Source organism: Anser anser, assembly GCF_964211835.1.
Source record: "Anser anser genome assembly, chromosome: 21".
In the NCBI taxonomy this organism is placed as follows: Eukaryota; Metazoa; Chordata; class Aves; order Anseriformes; family Anatidae; genus Anser; species Anser anser.
This window is the reverse complement of record NC_139742.1, coordinates 2709478-2725891: the sequence shown is the minus strand read 5'-3', so window position 1 is coordinate 2725891 and position 16414 is coordinate 2709478. Positions and strand designations below refer to the sequence as shown.

At 49.6% G+C, this 16414-nt stretch overlaps 1 protein-coding gene across 6 annotated transcripts in view; it reads right to left on the bottom strand.

Annotated features, from left to right (window-relative positions):
• NSMF (NMDA receptor synaptonuclear signaling and neuronal migration factor) overlaps window positions 1-16414 on the bottom strand; it is a 50373-nt gene that overhangs the window by 33100 nt on the left and 859 nt on the right. For 5 of the 6 annotated variants that reach the window (XM_083807294.1, XM_083807296.1, XM_083807295.1 and 2 more), the window contains exon 2: window positions 9178-9239. The exons of the other annotated variant lie outside the window; for it this stretch is intronic. In XM_083807294.1, coding sequence (XP_083663420.1) covers window positions 9178-9239 — 62 coding nt within the window. The remainder of the gene's footprint in view (window positions 1-9177; window positions 9240-16414) is intronic. 6 annotated transcript variants of the gene reach the window in all.

Genomic DNA, 16414 nt, shown 5'->3' with positions numbered 1-16414 from the left:
ACATGCCTGAGTGTAGCGAGGAGTCATGCACCTCACTGATACTGTCCAGGTAAAATATGAAAGGTGGGCAGTGGTCTACTTCACCCTTAGTCCCCTGCCCAGAGGCAGCACGGACATCTGTACCTCCCCCAGGAGGAGAGCCGCAGGGACTGCAAGGGCCACCACCAGAACATTTTCAAGCCCTACCATTCAAGTGGAAGAAGTTGCTCCATCAGCTGTTGCTCAACAGCTTGGCCACTGAGTGCTGGCAGCTGCGTGATATGGTGTCGCAGACCAACCAGTGCAGTAAGCAGCCACGGGCTCCAAAGTAGCTCCAATTACTTTTCACCCCTTAAGAGGCAGCAGGACACCACATTTGTCCTCCAGTGACTCAGACCCTCTCCAGTCCCACATCTAACTGTGCTCTAGAGAGGGCACGTCTTGGGAAAACACCGGCATACAACTCTTCAGGGTCTGCCAATATCTGTGCTGACTAATAGTGCCAAGAACACCATTTTTTAAATTAAAAACAAAGGCCAGTTCTAGGTACTTATCTCATCTTGTCGAACTTACCCATCTGTGCAGGCATAATGACGCTACATATTTCTTAAGACACCACAAAACACTGGCTGACAGCTGGCCCTGTTCCTCCTAAAATGAATATTTCTATGGAGGACGCACAGCACCACAAGAGGAAAGACACGGGGTTATGCGCTCTATCCATGCACTGACAGCATCACACCTCCCGTGCTAAAAACATGTCAGGTGTTTGACTTTGAGAACCAGCCACTTCTGAGCTCTGGTATCTGACAGCAAATGGTACTGCAAAGAGTCTGAAACGTGAGGCCTTTTGTTCAGGTTCTTACACCACAGCCATCACGGGGAAAACAAAGTGCCCAGAGTATAGCAGGTCTGAAAATGCTGATGACTGCAAGTGCAGAGAGACCAACTGCAATCTCAGCTTCCTAAGCGCTGTTTGGGCTCCACAAAATTTACAGATGTAAATGGGACATGACAGGTTTCAAGTAAGAGACAACTTTTTACTGAAATCATGGCAGTTTTACAGTTCTTCACTGGATATATTTGAGAAGCTGCCTGTCTGATCTAGTCTGCAGAACGTGAGGATAATCTTTTCTTCCTACCCTACCTGTCCCCTTCTCAAGGTGTTTTCACTTGTTCTTATCTAGGAGTTTTCGTGGTGAAACACCACAAAGGTCTACTACCACTCCTATGTTTTCTCTGGGTCAAACAACTGGATACTTATTTCTTTTCAGTGAATTTAGCACCTTCAATACCTATACGCTGGAGAAACAACTTCATGTGTAAAGGGAACGTGAAGCTTTATTCAAGACCTTTATTAATAAAGAATTTATCTACAAAAATATGTATAAAGGAAAAAACAAAGATCTTCAAGCACGCATCGCAACCAACTCTTGGCCTCCCAAAATGAACATGCGCTTGCTCCAGGGAGTTCACACGTGTTCATGTGCACCAGCACATGAGATGTTACCAGGTAAAAGCGACCGATTCCCTTATCTATCCTTGCAACGAACTGGATCCAGGTGCCAGAGCACTGCAACTGCTTCCACCATGGCATTTAAGGTTAATAGTTTGCTTCTGCTAGAGAAGAAGCCCAGCTGGTCCAGAAATCAATGCTGAATTAAATCAGAGGCACAGAGACGGTTAGTGAAGAGAACTGAGAAACTGTAACAGGGGACTTCAGCAATAACTGGAATTGCCTTCCAAGAGCCAGCTGAAGCAGACTGCTGTTAACACACTGCCTGCTTACTGCTGCTCCGTTCCACTTCACTCGCACGTTGCTCTTGCCACCTCTCCCACTGCCAGCTGCTCCCCCACACTGCCACGCCAGCCCAGGGCACCGTGCCCTCCCCAGGAACAACGCTGCTCTCCCGACTGCTTTCAGCAACAGCACGTTTGCCTCGCACAGCTGCAACACTACCTTGGAGCAGACAAATCAGGGCTCTTAAGCGGATTTCTTTTCATCCATATTTGTGCTCTGCGAGGATTTATTGTGCCTGAGATATTTAACAGCGAGATGCAGGGAGGTAAGCAGACCAACACGTTTTCCACTACTGATCACGTGTCTATTGGTAACAAACATCTGCATCATATTTTCATTGCTTCCACGCCCACCTGAGCTAAGTCTAACAGGCTGTCCAGGGCTGGGGGCTCAACAGTCCAGTCCTGGGAGCCAACCCACCTCTCATTCCTCTTGCAGTTTACTTGAACACACTTCTCACAGGCTTCACTTGCTCCTTTATAGTCTTTCTTTCTCCGTCTTGCGCACAGCGCTGCCCAACGCAGTCATTAGAGAATATGTATGGCCAAACACACGGCCGCTGACAGCAGTCAGCAATACCTTGGGGAAAAAAAGAATCCATATTTTTGGTGCATGCAGTTCCTGATGAGTAGGCACTTAATTACTATTAGATAGTTACTGAATGCTAAAGAATGTACTGTGAGTATTTCGAGCACGTGCCCTGACCCAGGTAACCAACAAAAGGCTTTTGCATTTTCTTTCCCTATCAGGGCATTTCTAGAGAAGAGGTAACACGCTGGGGTAAGCCTCAGCTGACTGATGCCTATTCACAACAGTGGAGATGCTCACTGAGCCAAGCTCGTATCTGACGCAGGCTGCCTTGTAACCTCATGGGATGAGAAGTTTATAAATCAAGGCAGAATATATCCACAAGGCATAGACAGAAGCTTAAAAAAATAGCCCCAAATTTATTACTGTTTTTAGCAGCCAATCTGATGATTAAAGCACCTTAGATTTAAAACCTCAGCTCCAACACTGGAAGCGGAGTGGCAAAGGGGAATCTAGATAAACTCCATTAAAAATACATCTGTCATCTCAGAAAAATACAGTTCAGAGAGCCAGTTCCCTCTTCCCTGCTCCACCTCAGCTAGACCCCTCCACACCTGATACGCAGCCACTGAAGATGAATAGAAAGATTTCACATGTACACAATATGGACTTGCAGTATTGTTTCCAGCAGGAGAAATGAGATTAACACACTTATTTTTATTATTTTTATTTTACACCAGAAGGAGTCCAGGTGACACCTTCAAAGAGAGGGCAGATGGGTGAGCTGGCTAGAGCCTACGGCACTGCAAATAGGGTAACAGCTTTTCAACCAGCAAGGCCGAGCAGGTTGTCCTGCAGTTTCAGTTCTGATGCATCCCATATGCCTGCCACTGCCCTCAGGCCTGCTCTGACACTGTCAGGTCTTCTCCTCACAGGGCACAGAGGCGGCATTGTAGCTGCAACACAAAGCTCCCCACCGTGTCAGCTCTGTCCTTCCCAAAACTGCTAACGTACCGCATCGCGGCCCAACCAGCACAGGGACGGACGGGCAGCCGACTGCACCCCACTGCAGGCCTGAACAGTCATGGTAAATGAAAGAGAAAAAACAGCAGGAAACTTATTCCAAATATTGAAACATGAGGCAGGGAGGTTAACATGGAGACAACAATTATTAACAAGTCAGAGAAGCATTTTAGCTGCTCGGTAGCTGGTGAGCTGCTGGTTAGGTATGACAAGAGCAGCACGGCTGTGACAAGGGCAATGCCCAGCACGGGGTTACGGAGCCTGACCAAGCCAGCCCCACCACGACATTACCGGGCGCTCTGACCCCGACTGTACGCACTTCTCAGCAAAACCACAGGAAAAGGCAAGGCCTGCTTCTGCGAGGGAACAGCTGAGACAACTGGCGGTCACTTAAATATGACAAGATGGTTCCAATCAGACTTCTGAGCTGAAACGGGTCTAGAAAACAAACCGACGCTGCTGACATTGCCTCACAGTTACACTCTCAGTAGCTTCCTAGCCCGGCCTGTAACGTCAGCACAAGCAGACGAAAGTGGTTCGTGTGAGGCATGACCCCAGGGAGCAAGAGGTAGCTACCGCCAGCGCCTCTGCATTTCCATGGAAACTCCCCGAGCTTCGTTCCCAGTCACCGTACGGGCACCAACACATTCTGCGCCAGGTTTAGGACACATCCACACCACAGCCGTGCAGGCTGATGCCAGAAGCAGCCCGAAACCTGCAGGGATGAGATTTCGCATCCCCACTCCACCCCTGCAGCAGGTCAGGCTGCAGGGCCAGGCCCACGGCTGGGACCCATCCGGGGAACAGGGGAAGCCATGGAGGAAAAGGCAGACTTACCCTCAATCAGGCCCCACTGGCAGCCCCACGGCCCGAACATCGGCTCATTGAAGGGGCTCTTAGACCACAGCCCCAGCTTCATCGAAAGCACAGCTCACAGGGTGCTCACTGGACCTGAAGCGCCTGCAAAGCCTCACACCGGAGCTTCTCAAGCTCACCGTAAATTCCTGGCAGTGTGAGAAACCTACTGCACTTCCCTGACAGCATGAAACCTCTCTGCCACACGGCTGCTGCTCTCCGCACACGCTCACACCCGTTCCTCTGAAGATCAAGGTGCGAACACAGGCGTTTGCTTCAATGAAGTGCATGCACGTGGCACAGTAGCCTCAGCAAACATAGACTTCTCTTGCCATCATTACCCATTGCTAACCTGGCTCGAGGAAGGCTGTGAGCTGCCCATTTCTCCTTATGTTTTCAGTGTTTTCACTGCTGGCTGAAGCGTAGTGCACAAATAAAGGTAAGAAGCGAGGATGGCTTCTTTGAACTTAAAAAGAAGCTTCTTCCAGTTTCAGGTAACGACCCATTTTGGTCCGCGCTGATGCAAAGCACGTGGAGTAGTCACACTGGTTTTGCTAATAACCACAGTGAATTTGAGTCAAGATCTGCTAGGCAGCTCTGGCCCAAGGCCCATCACCTCTGCAGCACTAAGGACACCTTTTACTTGCTGGGATCTTTCTCTCCCTTGCTCCCAGAGCCTTTCACATACGGCTTGCCCATAGCAGGCAGCTTACAGTGGGGCAGCCCAGCGCTGTATCCTCCAGAGACAGCCCCAGTGCTCCGCCAGCAGCAGCTGCCCTCCAAACAACCCAGCTCAGCAAAACAGAAGCTGCCTGGTTAAGAAGCACCAGCACAGCTCCTTCCTTCCCTCTGCAAAGGATCCTTGTGTCTGAATCCCACCTCACTGGGATGCATCACTGCTCCCCCCAGGCAGGAAGAGGTATCTCAAGTGCTCCACTTGCCATCGTTTTTAACTTTACTGCTCCACGTCCTGGGCATCTGCTTCCCCTCACAGTTCCAGTCCATGGGTATAAAGGAATTTAAACTGGTACCTCAGTGTGGGGGTCTCTGATGCTTACAATGGGAGAAGGAGACTCTGGGTATCTCCAAAAACTTCTTACCCCATGAGCACTGGTGAGCCTCTGAGTGATTATTTCTTACACATTTTACTATCTCCAGCCTTTTTACATTCACCTTTTACAACATTTTAATCCTTCTCCCTGTCTGTCTTCTAGGTCTGCCCCTAGGGACACCCACTCCTACACTAAAGTCATTCCACAGACAAGATGGAAAGTCTTTGGAAGGTGCCAGAAAGCTACAAGAGTCAGCGAGGACTCTGACAACAGCCCTGTAGTCAGAATGAATGCTGAACGTGAGAGAGCACTCTTCTTGGGAGCCCTTCCAGACCTTCAGTCTGCATGAATAAGGCAGCAAAGAAGAGAGGCAGGAGATGCATTAACACCTCTGCACCAGCCCCTTAACAGATCCGTGTCCTTTCAGCTGCGGCAGAGCCCAACCTTCCTTTCCCCCCCCCCCCCCTGCCCCCAGTTCCACAAAATAACCTAAGGATCAATGGGAAAAAAGAAAAAAACAGAGCAATCCCCAGGGGCCAAGTCCTCTGACAGCAACACATATCCCACTGCCAGGCCTGCTGCAAAAGGGAAGCGAAGAGAAGAAAACAGTATATTGCCACCCGTGCTATAACCAGACAGAACACAGTCAGAGTACCCCAAGCCAAGCAACAGAGGAGAAGAGGTAAGTGTTCCTCCCCAGTGACCTGGAAAAACGTCCTCCAGAATAAGACAATGAGTTCCTAGGGCTAGTTACACAGTATTTCTGAACCATGAAGTTCTCAGGCCTCACATCAGGAAAAATCAGAAGCCGTAACCAACAATACTCTCCCTCACCCTTTTCTTGCTACAGGTACACCCCGCAGTCCTCTTTGTCTTGTACTGACGTTCAATTCTGTACCCACTGCCCTAGTGACAGAAGTAAAGCACGGACAGACTGCAATTTTATTGAGAACAGAAGTCAAACAGCCCTGCAAGTAAATCACCCCTTATTAAAATGCTCGGACATGGCAGCTGGCCCATCCTGCTGCTATACAATCCCTCTGTAGTTCTCTGTTTCTAACTTCTCAAAGCCGTTCTGCCACATGCACACACACAAGCACTCCAAAGGAGCCACTAGAGATAGACTCTGGGGCATAAAACTTATCACCAAAGAAAAAAGCTCTTTGATCTGTAGGGCAATGTGAAGTAAGAGGTGAGACTACAAAAGCTGTTATATTATCCCCTTTTCCTCAAGGGACTCTGAAGATACAAAAGTCAAACCAGAACGGATGATCCTCGGAGAACAAAGTGCAGCAGAAATGGAGTAGTTTGAGGCAGCCTCTGCACACTTGGCATCTCCACGCAGATGGTGGGTCTCCTGCATCTGCCCTGGGAGTTAGAGCTCCTCCCTTCTGCCTAGGAGCTGAATCAACAGGTAAAGCAGCAAAAGAAGTGGCATCCCGGACTCACACCCACCTCATTTTCTGCATGAGGACTTGTCCCTCTGCCAGCCCCTCTGCAGGGAGGGGAGAGGGTTCTACCTCCTGGATCTGCAGAAGAGGAGGATCCTGCCCTTCCCTCCTTTTCTGCTGTCCCACTGATGGCTCTGTCACCTTGCCCTTCCTCCTCAAAAACCACCATCCCTCTCCCTCACTGCATTCAACAATGACTTTAAACGCCACTCAGTAGCTGCTTAAAAGTTGTTGTTTTTTTTTTTCTTTCCGGACAATAAACTACTGAAGTCAAAGCCTGTCTCCTCCCATTCACATTTAGGCTAGAGCCTTAATCCCTGCTGCAGTCTGCTGACAGTGCAGGGAGCAGCCACACACACAGCTGGGGTTATTGCAGCAGAACGCAGGCCTGTGCCACCAGGTAAAGACGCTCATGGTAGAAGCCCAGAGCACTACCAGCAGAGACACGCAGGCACTGAGGGCTCTGTTCTTCAGTGTGCTGAGCTTCCTGGACCTAAGCCACCAACACATGCAAGTGGGATTAACTACAGGATACCAGTGGGCGGGTGCAGCCACGACAGTGCTTCTTCCCTGCTCCCTTCAGCCCAGCTGGAGAGTTGGAGCAGATTCAGGTACTCCTAGATATGTGCTACATCTTCAACTAGTGTCAAAGACATCCTTCATTTGTTCCGTGGGAGTCACCGGATCGAAGCTAATCGTACAGCTGAGCCAAAGGTGAAGTGTTCAGAAAGTTGCAAAGCAACACTGAGATGCATGGAATTTCTGCAGGAAGGAAAGAGTTGAGTTCTCTCTTATTGCACAACTGGGATGAACAAAAGGGAGACAGATTTTCTACATTCAACGTTTTTATAGAATAGCAGCCTTCCTACCACAGTTATTTATAAAGAAATGCTACAGACTGTGTTAAATTATATGCTGCAGAATTTCAAAAGATGCCTTTAGAAGTGATAAAATTTTTTTTCTTCTTCTATAAACACTCAGAGTCATTTCTAGGGAATTTTACTGATTTATTTCCAATTTAATACTGACAGATCCCGTAAGAATTTTGGTATATCCACATGTACCTGTCTCTGCTCAATTCTTAACTACGGCAACTAAATTCACTTGCATTCAAAAAGGAATTCTTGTTTTGCCTGCAGGAAAGGACCAGCAAAGGCTCCAGCTGACAAAAGCAGCTGCAAAAATGGCCACCATAAAGTCTGCTTTGCCATTCTGGGAAGTCTCCTCAGATCTGCCTGGCCTGTCTCTGCAGGCTGTCCTTCCTCTCCTTCTCCTCTCCAACCCTCTCCTTCCCCCTGCCTCAGACTCCACATCTCAGCTACATTAAACCCCAACCTTTTCCTACCCTTTCTCCTCTCCCATCACCACAGGTTGTTCTTAAATCAAATGCTGTTAACAAGCAATGTGTCGCTGGAGTTTTCCAAGCCTGAAAATAATATCAGAGAAAACAGCAGTACATTGTTTAAAAGCCCTTCCATTCACAAAGCTAGCACAACTCAGCCAAGGACAACTTGAAGGTCATCAGCACAGACCCAAGAAAAAAGGCAGGGACTCCTTCACCAGGCTGTCACACACTAGAGTGACCTTACTCTTGCTCTCCGAGTAAGAAGCTTTTCCTGCCTGTAGAGGTCTAAATAAACACACATTTACAGTTTACATAAAATGATAACGTCACTCTACATTGCATTCTATCTGAAACTCTTACAGGGGATAAAGTTGTTAATGTTATAGAACAAGCTATTATCCGTTCACACAGGATTTTCCATGGATTCCACAGGATTTTCTAATGGATTTTTTGTAGTGAATTTAATGTCTGCAAAGCATTTTCTTTCCTCGCTGAGAAGGCACAGCCCCGTTACAAGCCAAGTGAGTTTCCCTCATGACCCCCGTCCATCAAGTAGAACTCATCATAGGCTGACAGGGACAATTTCTGTATCTAAGAAATTAACACATTAGCTAGCATATGCTGGTGTCCTCAACTAGAGGAGACAAATCGCTTTTTAACCCCTGCTGAAGCAAACCCTGGGAACAAATCCAAAGGTTACCTTTGCCAGCAAAGGCAGATTGCAGAACACATACTACGCAAGTCAGCTAACACACCAGAAATCACTTTTTTTTTTTATTCCCCACTGAAATTAAGACCTAAGAGTGTCAAACCAGTGCAGAAGTCTTGTGCAGTGTGGTCTTTCGTTCTTCAGCTTAAGTTTCTTCCAAGGACGTCAGCTCTAGGGGCGAGTTTATGACAGGGGACAGGGACAGCTCCACTAAGACTGAACTTGTCCCCACAGCCCACCCAACACTTGGGTCACCAAGCTGCCTTTCCTCCTCCAGGGCGTCACACAGATCCAGAGGGTGACTCCTGTCTCTCTGCAGCCGAGATCTCACGCTAACCCTTTATGATAAATCAATGTACTTTAATTCTAAGGCCTATTAATAAATAGGTGCATGCACATACAGATACAAACAAGGCATGTCTGCAAACTCTTACCTGAGCCATTTCTGCCTTCGGGGTGGTTTTGTGAAAGATATTCTCCAAAAGCCCTTGCCGCTCTGCACATCCAAGCACCACAGAAGGCAATGAGAAGAGAAAAAAAAGAGATGAGTAATGGTTAAATGCCAAAGAAAGAAGGAACAGTTCAATACACACTGCTGCTTTCCCTCAGCTTCAGGTGACACCAACTTAAACAAGCTGCAGTAATGGTGCAGGCTACCCCATTAACGCGCTTCAGTTTTCCCCTGGCCAAAGCATTTCCTTAAACAGAGTTGGATTACAAAGACAGGACTGGTTTAGCCTTCAATTTCTCTGCTAAGACTGAAAGTGATGAAATGCACCTGTGCTAAACTTGGTCTGATTTCTGTGGTGCCTTTATCTCCCAGCTAGGAACTGGACCACTGCCTCTAGCCACCCTGTCCAAGTGAAACTCCTCCCTGCAGCCCAGGGGAGAAGGTATCTCCGTCCCAACCATCACCCCCATCTGCCTTTCTACTCTGGTTCTGGATGCTCTCATCTGTGAGCAATCACAGCTCAGATATTCATCTTAACACCCATTTCACCTGCCTTGACCCTAAATTCTCAAGCGCTAACTACATCAGGATTACTGGACAACCTTATTTGAGAGACTCCACAAAAGCAGTTCCCTGTTCTCCGACGGATTTAGGTCCCACGGATGACAGATTTTACTGAAATATATTCATACTCAACCAGGCAGGGTGAGCTTAACCCTTATTACACATCAAGGCCTACGTAAGGCAGCAAACCTATGAATATTTCAACCTGGGAAAAGCTTTCTGCATTCAGCCCACACATGAAAGGGAAGGTCAAGGCATGCATTCCCCAATATAACACCGGGATCAAACAGGCACCCCCCTCCTTGGGAAGCTAAGATGAGTACTCTCAGCCTGTGAGCACGCTGGCATCTCTTGCAGGGGGAGGCGATGAAGACGTGGCAATAGGGAAGACTCTTTGTGCCACAGCATCACGTCCACCAGCCTCCTCCTTCAGGGGTGCTCAGCCACAGAAAACCCCCCTCCGGCTCACGGTGCACCAAAAGGCCATGCTCAGAAAGGCCACTCAATGCCTAAGTGCAGAAGGGCTTTGACCTCCAAAACAACCTTCTGCTCTGCTACCCAACGCCGCACTATACCCCAGTCTGGATAGCCAGGATTTTCTCCTGCTGCTTTTATACGTCCCCTCCCAAAGGGGCAAAGATGAAAAAAGCTAAAAGGCATCTCCCATAGCGACTAGGGCTGGAAGGAGTGGGAAGTCCATTTGTCATCCACAGCCAGCAAAGGGGATCGATATGAACGATGAAGAAAGAGAGCAATTTAATCTCTCTGGGACTGAATTTCAGCACAGCCAAGTGCAAAACGCTTTGGAGCGGTGCAGCTGGAGCTGTGCAAGAAGCGAGGTTTAACCTCTGCGTCATTATAGGCTAACATACGGAGCTGAGGCTCTTCTGTTTCCAGACTCCTGCCCGTCTAGTACCAGGCTGTACCTTTAGACACCAGCCTGAGGTGGCAGTTGCCCAAACTGTCTTGCCCAGTGCCTACACGCCCCCCAAGACGGTCACGCACAGGCTGTGTCACACGGAGGAGCTGTACAATTAGTGCAGCCATCTACAAAGCACGAAGGGATGACTGTCATGGTTCACCCATTTGGGAGGACAAGTGCCTCATGGCTGTTCCTTGTCCCCGTTACCTTTCCATCAGGGCAAAACGCAGGACTTGGTCTTGGGACAACAGACAAATGCAAATTTGGGAGCTGGAGCGTGGCACCACCAGGCCAAGGCTCTCCTCCTGAGCTGCTCCCACACTCCAGCTCAAAAGGGGCTAAGGCTCAGCCAAAAGCCACGGCTGGTCTCACTTAGCACTGCAAACAGCTCTGCTTCCAGCGGAAGGCTGGGCTAGGGACTTCCAACATCTCTCCAGTGAGGACAACGGGACACTTCTATCCTTGGAAAAGACTTTGAAGTTTCTCTCGTGCATCAGCAATCACTCCATGGAGAACAATAATAATGAGCAAATTATCAGTGAGAGAGCACAGGGATCTATGCATAAATATACTCTGAACTATGAAGATAAAACTTAGTTTATAGCTAGTTCAAAAGCTCCAAGAGCATCTATTGCTATCCTCCATTCATCTCTACCAACCCATCTGCCCTAAAATCTGAACCAAGGCTTCACCCTTAGCTTGCAGACTGTGGGGTCCCAACCTGCCGGTGGCTAACATGGAGCCAGGGAAGCGCTGCTGCCCTCCTTCCCACTCGTTCCACGGCAAGAACAGCATCGCTCAGAACCAGAGCCCGAGTTTAAAGGTGCTCCAGAGCCTCCCATTTCCCCAGGCAGAAGAGGCAGGAGGGTTGAATCCTGCATGCCAGAGCCCCCCTGACAACAGGCGACTGCCCAGACTTCTCCTCGCAGAGCAGAAGCCCAGTCGAGGAGTAGAGAGCTACTCAAAACGCTGCTGCTGATGCCAGGCTGAGCCTGCAGCTGTGGCCCTGCTGCTCCACTGCTCTCGCACGCCGCTGGCCAACCCACGAGCAAACGACCAGGGACACTCGATCACAGTTCTCCAGTGACAGCCAATGAGCCAGAGAAGCCCGCACAGAACAGTGTGCATCGGGGGCTTTCCAGCCAATTACACTCCAAACTTCAGACTAATTTTTTGCCTATTATCTCAGTGGTTCCCTTCTACTTTCCTGCCTCCCATGTGCCACCGGCTTCTCCTTGGCTGCGCCTCAGCAGATCTCCCGCAGATGTCTGCATGTGCCCTTTGCCAGGGGGACTCTGATGGCCACACGTGCTCCTTATGCCTGGCCTTGCTTTGCCAAGCCTTTTGTGCTCCTTCCCTGCCTCACCGCGCTCGGTCACCCCAGTTTGCCAGTATTATCAGTGTGCCACTTACACCATCTCCTCATCTCTCTGCTGACACGATCGAAATAAAGTCAGAGCAAAATCCAGACAGACGGTAACTGCTCTATTCACCCCATTCTTTTATCAACACGCAGTATTAACGCAGTATTAACACAGGCTGCATGATCGCGGTTTTCCCTAAGCTCAATTCTGCCACCGCTATCACAGCCACCACCGCCAAAGCCCATCAAGCCTGCTCGTGGGATTGGACAGAAACCATCCAGCTGGGCTCAGAGCCGAGACACCTTGGGTCAAGTTAACTTGTAAGAGAGAAAAGAAGGGAACCTGCTTCACCCAAGTGACATGAAGCGCAAGGTGCCTTACAGATACACAGCAGAGGAACTATAACCCTGCGAAAGCAGCATCCAAACGAGCAGGTAATACTGAGATGTAGTCAGCTGATGGCATGACAAGTTCAGCCCTGACTCATCTAGAGGGAGGTTTTCATTTTGGTGGCAGATCAGACCTGCACGTAACACAGCCAGTACAGTGTCATTTAGCAGAAGGACATCAACCAGGGACCGCTGCCTTCGTACGCTGCGCTATTGACCATAACCAGCAAAAAGAAGACTGCCACTGCCTCAGAGGGAACACTACCATCTTCTCGGGCTGCTTCTCCATCAGAATGACTTCCAGGCTGCGGAGGGTGGGATGGGGTAGTGCGACACTGGCAGCAAAAGCAGCTGCCCCTCTGTGGGCGTTTCTCAGTACTCACGGTGCACTAGGTGCCAAAGCTGGACTCAGGTCTGGAAGAGAAACAGACTGAGAGCTTGTAACGAAGCACAGAAATTTAGACATACATTTGTTAGAAGGAGGAAAGCAGCCAAATAACAGAGATATCAATTACAACGTGATGAGCATGGAATAGCCTTTATGTCTCTGAAATAATCACATCAGCAGGATAGAGGGGGCCTTGATGCCTACTGGCAGCTATGAGAAATTGATGCACACGAATTTATGCACTCCGCTAAACTGACACTGAACTGAGAGGAAAAAATGTGTATTGGAAACACTCGGCGATACATGAAAGCCCCGTGATAACTCCATTTCAAGCACTGCTGCAGGATAAGCAAAACTTAGAGTATTTGGGAGGATTACATGGGAAAATAAAGAACATCCACCACCGTCTTATGCATCCTCAGAAGTACTTACTGCCCAGAGCAGGAATCTGTTGTGGCAGTGTCTGACAGTGCTGCACCTCAGGAACGTGGGAGCGAGACCTCCTGCCCCAGCAGGACCCACGTCCTACAGCAGCAGCCCTGCTCACCACCAGGCAGGGAGGGGAACACCGGCAGCACGCCCACTGCGAACAGCTCAGTCATTGCAGACTGTTGATGCCTACGTTGTTTAAACCTGATAGTAACAATACCCCGACAAAAACTAGTCTTCTGCCATATCTGCATACCTGGAAAATTTAAAATTCTCATCCAAAAAAGGGAAATCAGAAGTCAATGATGGAACTTAAAGTCCCCACAGTCTTGGGGGAATTTATGTTCACAAAGCTCTGGCAGGAGGAACGAGGACAAAGCGGGAAGAAGATGAAGAAGAAGGTAACCGAAACATGAAAGAGTTCGTACCATTCACAGGAAAATTCACAGTCAGAAAAAAAGGAATCTAGACTGCATGGAGAACCCTGATCTAAGCCAAGAAATTACTCACGCGGTAAGAAACCTGAGGCAAGGCACACATTCAGCATTTGTCGGTATAAGGTATGCCCTTTCTCAGCAACTAGATCTTCACAGCCTTGTTTAAAGGCATCCTCTGGACGCCTCTAGTCAGCAGAGGGGAAGTGTGATCAAATCCTCCTCTCTCCAAGGGGTACCTTGGACCAGACGCCAAGGTCCTGGGTAAGATGAAGTACACACAATTCATGTATTTCTCGTGCCAACTGTAACAAGGAGAGGTGCTTCTGGAACACCCAGCAAAAGTCTCCTGTCTTACTTGCCCACATTATCACACCCTCCCCAAGGAAAGCTGCAGGACAGAGCCATGCAAAGTGGACCTGAAGGGAAAGACTTGGTTTATTGCCACATTTGGGCTGCCAGTGCTGTTCTGTAAGGGCCGAGGCTACAAGGATGGAGGCAGCCTGTTTCTAAAGGCTTTGGCTCATCTGTGCCCTTGAAAGCGTGCTGAGGAAGCCAAGGAGAGCGTGTCAGATGCTTCTCGGCCAGGACCCTGACGAGAACAGCAGCAGCCGGGGAGCTGCCAGTGGATGGGCAGCACCAAGGTCGGGACTCGAGGACAACCACGCCATCCCTGCCACCCGTGTTGTGCCCCAGAAGCTGCAAGGCCAGAAAGCCCAAAGGAAGGAAGCAGCGCAACAGCGAGATCTCACGTCCCCGCACTTCAAACCCGAGCAAAGCCCCACCGCCAGGCCAGCGCCGCCGGCCGCAGGATGAGTGCACTGTGGTGCAGCTCTCTCAGGAGAGGAGAAGGCTACAGAGACCAAAGATGACAACACCACGGATGCCCTCAACAGGGCTAACACCGAGCAACTACGCCGTTATTTCTGAGAGCTACTTAAAAGACCTAACACACAACAAACTGCATGGAGCTTAATTAATTCTCCTGGGACAGGAGGCTCCCCTGAGATGCTCTGCAGAGATTTTAATTAAAGAATCTAGGGAGCTTGCACCTTCTGCTTAAATCGCATTACTCACAACAGCAAACAAATGATGCTCCCTGCTCAGTAGGACGGGCAAATGTGCACACATACTCCAGCCATGCATAATAAAAATATATCAGTGGCCGCTCGGACTTAGAGTAAATTTCAGGATCTGATTTCTCCTTTCAAAAAGTCACCTGCCCCAGGTGAAATATTAACAGGGCAGAGCTCGGAAGGTGCAGAGAAACAATCCCTGAGCGTGTCCTGCAGCATAAAAGCAGGATCCCACAGCTGCCTACACAAAAGCGCAGGGGACCCGATCATTGCAGCGCTGTTACCAGCGCAGGTAACCCAAGTCCCCAGCCCTCCTGGGAAGGACGGAGTAGCCTCTCCCTGTAGCCTTACCTACCGTCCTGCAGAGTCCTCTCCGTAGATAAAGAAGGACACGTAGGATGCATGGAGGAGGACCCAGGGCAGGGCAGAGAGGATGTGCCTGCCCCAGGAAGCCCAGAGGAAACCCTTCAGCGGGCAGATCGTCACTGCTGTAGAAATGCCGAGGGTGGCTGGGACTGCACAAGCCAGGGGCTGAGATGCCTGGCGCGGCAGGATGGAGGCAAACGAGCAGCGCCTGCTCCCCACCAACACCCTCTTCACACAAAGCTACAACCCAGGGAGCTCTCAACCCGTTTTCTGCCCTCCCCGAAGGCTTTTGCCATGAGGCATTTCTAAGGCAGGTCACGAATGTGGAGACAGAGGAGCACCTGTCCTGTGCTATAATCTACGTGACCAGACACCCCTCAGACACCTTACATTCCCTAGCCCAAGCCCACTCACCCAACCTTCCTGGTCAAACCACCACCAGGCACCTCCGAGCTCCCACGTAGCAGCAGCACGCCGGTAGTCGCAGCAGGTACGTGGCAGACCAGAACCCCCGAGACACCTCCTGGACTCTGCAGAGTAGACACTACACGAGTAGTATCTGCCCATCCTGATGCGGGCATTTGTATTCAAAACGCGTTCGCTGCTCTCGAACACCCACACTACCATTTGAAATCTTCTCGCCTATTACAGAATACGTTGTTTGTGTGACTGCCTGTCTAATCCTACTCCCAGAGCCCCATTACAACATTTATGGTGCATTTTGTGTCATTTCTTTACATCCACTTGGCTGACATCTGCCAAAGGGAATTTCACTGCCAAGTCTTTGAACACCGTTGAAAGCACTCACGTTTGCAGTTACGAACACAGTGCGGCATTACGTGGGGAAAAGTTCCAGGTTCTGCCTGGACAGCTTTCTCCAGATGCACTCCAGACTCTGAACGACGGATTTCTTTACAACGCAAACAGACAGCAACATATAGACATCTTTGGATGTGCTCCCCTCATGCCATGAGACGATATCCTTCCTTTTGGCGCAGCAGAGATGCCATAATGCTGAGTTAAAGCCTCAGCGAGGTGACTGAGATCTCTCAGCAGCACGCACCAAGTCCTACACACGACTCCGGGTTATTCTAACGCAATTTTGTCTAACACAAAGGAGGCGTTATGTAACGCAGCTGAAAAGTTTATTTCTTCCCATTTTTCTCAGCCTGCCTGGGTGTAGCAGGCTCTGACAGACCTACCGGTTACAGGGCCGTGCTGGGGGAGCGGCTGGCCGCCGAGCCCGTGCCCCAGGTACCGTGACGCTCGCCGCAGCGTGGCAGAAGGG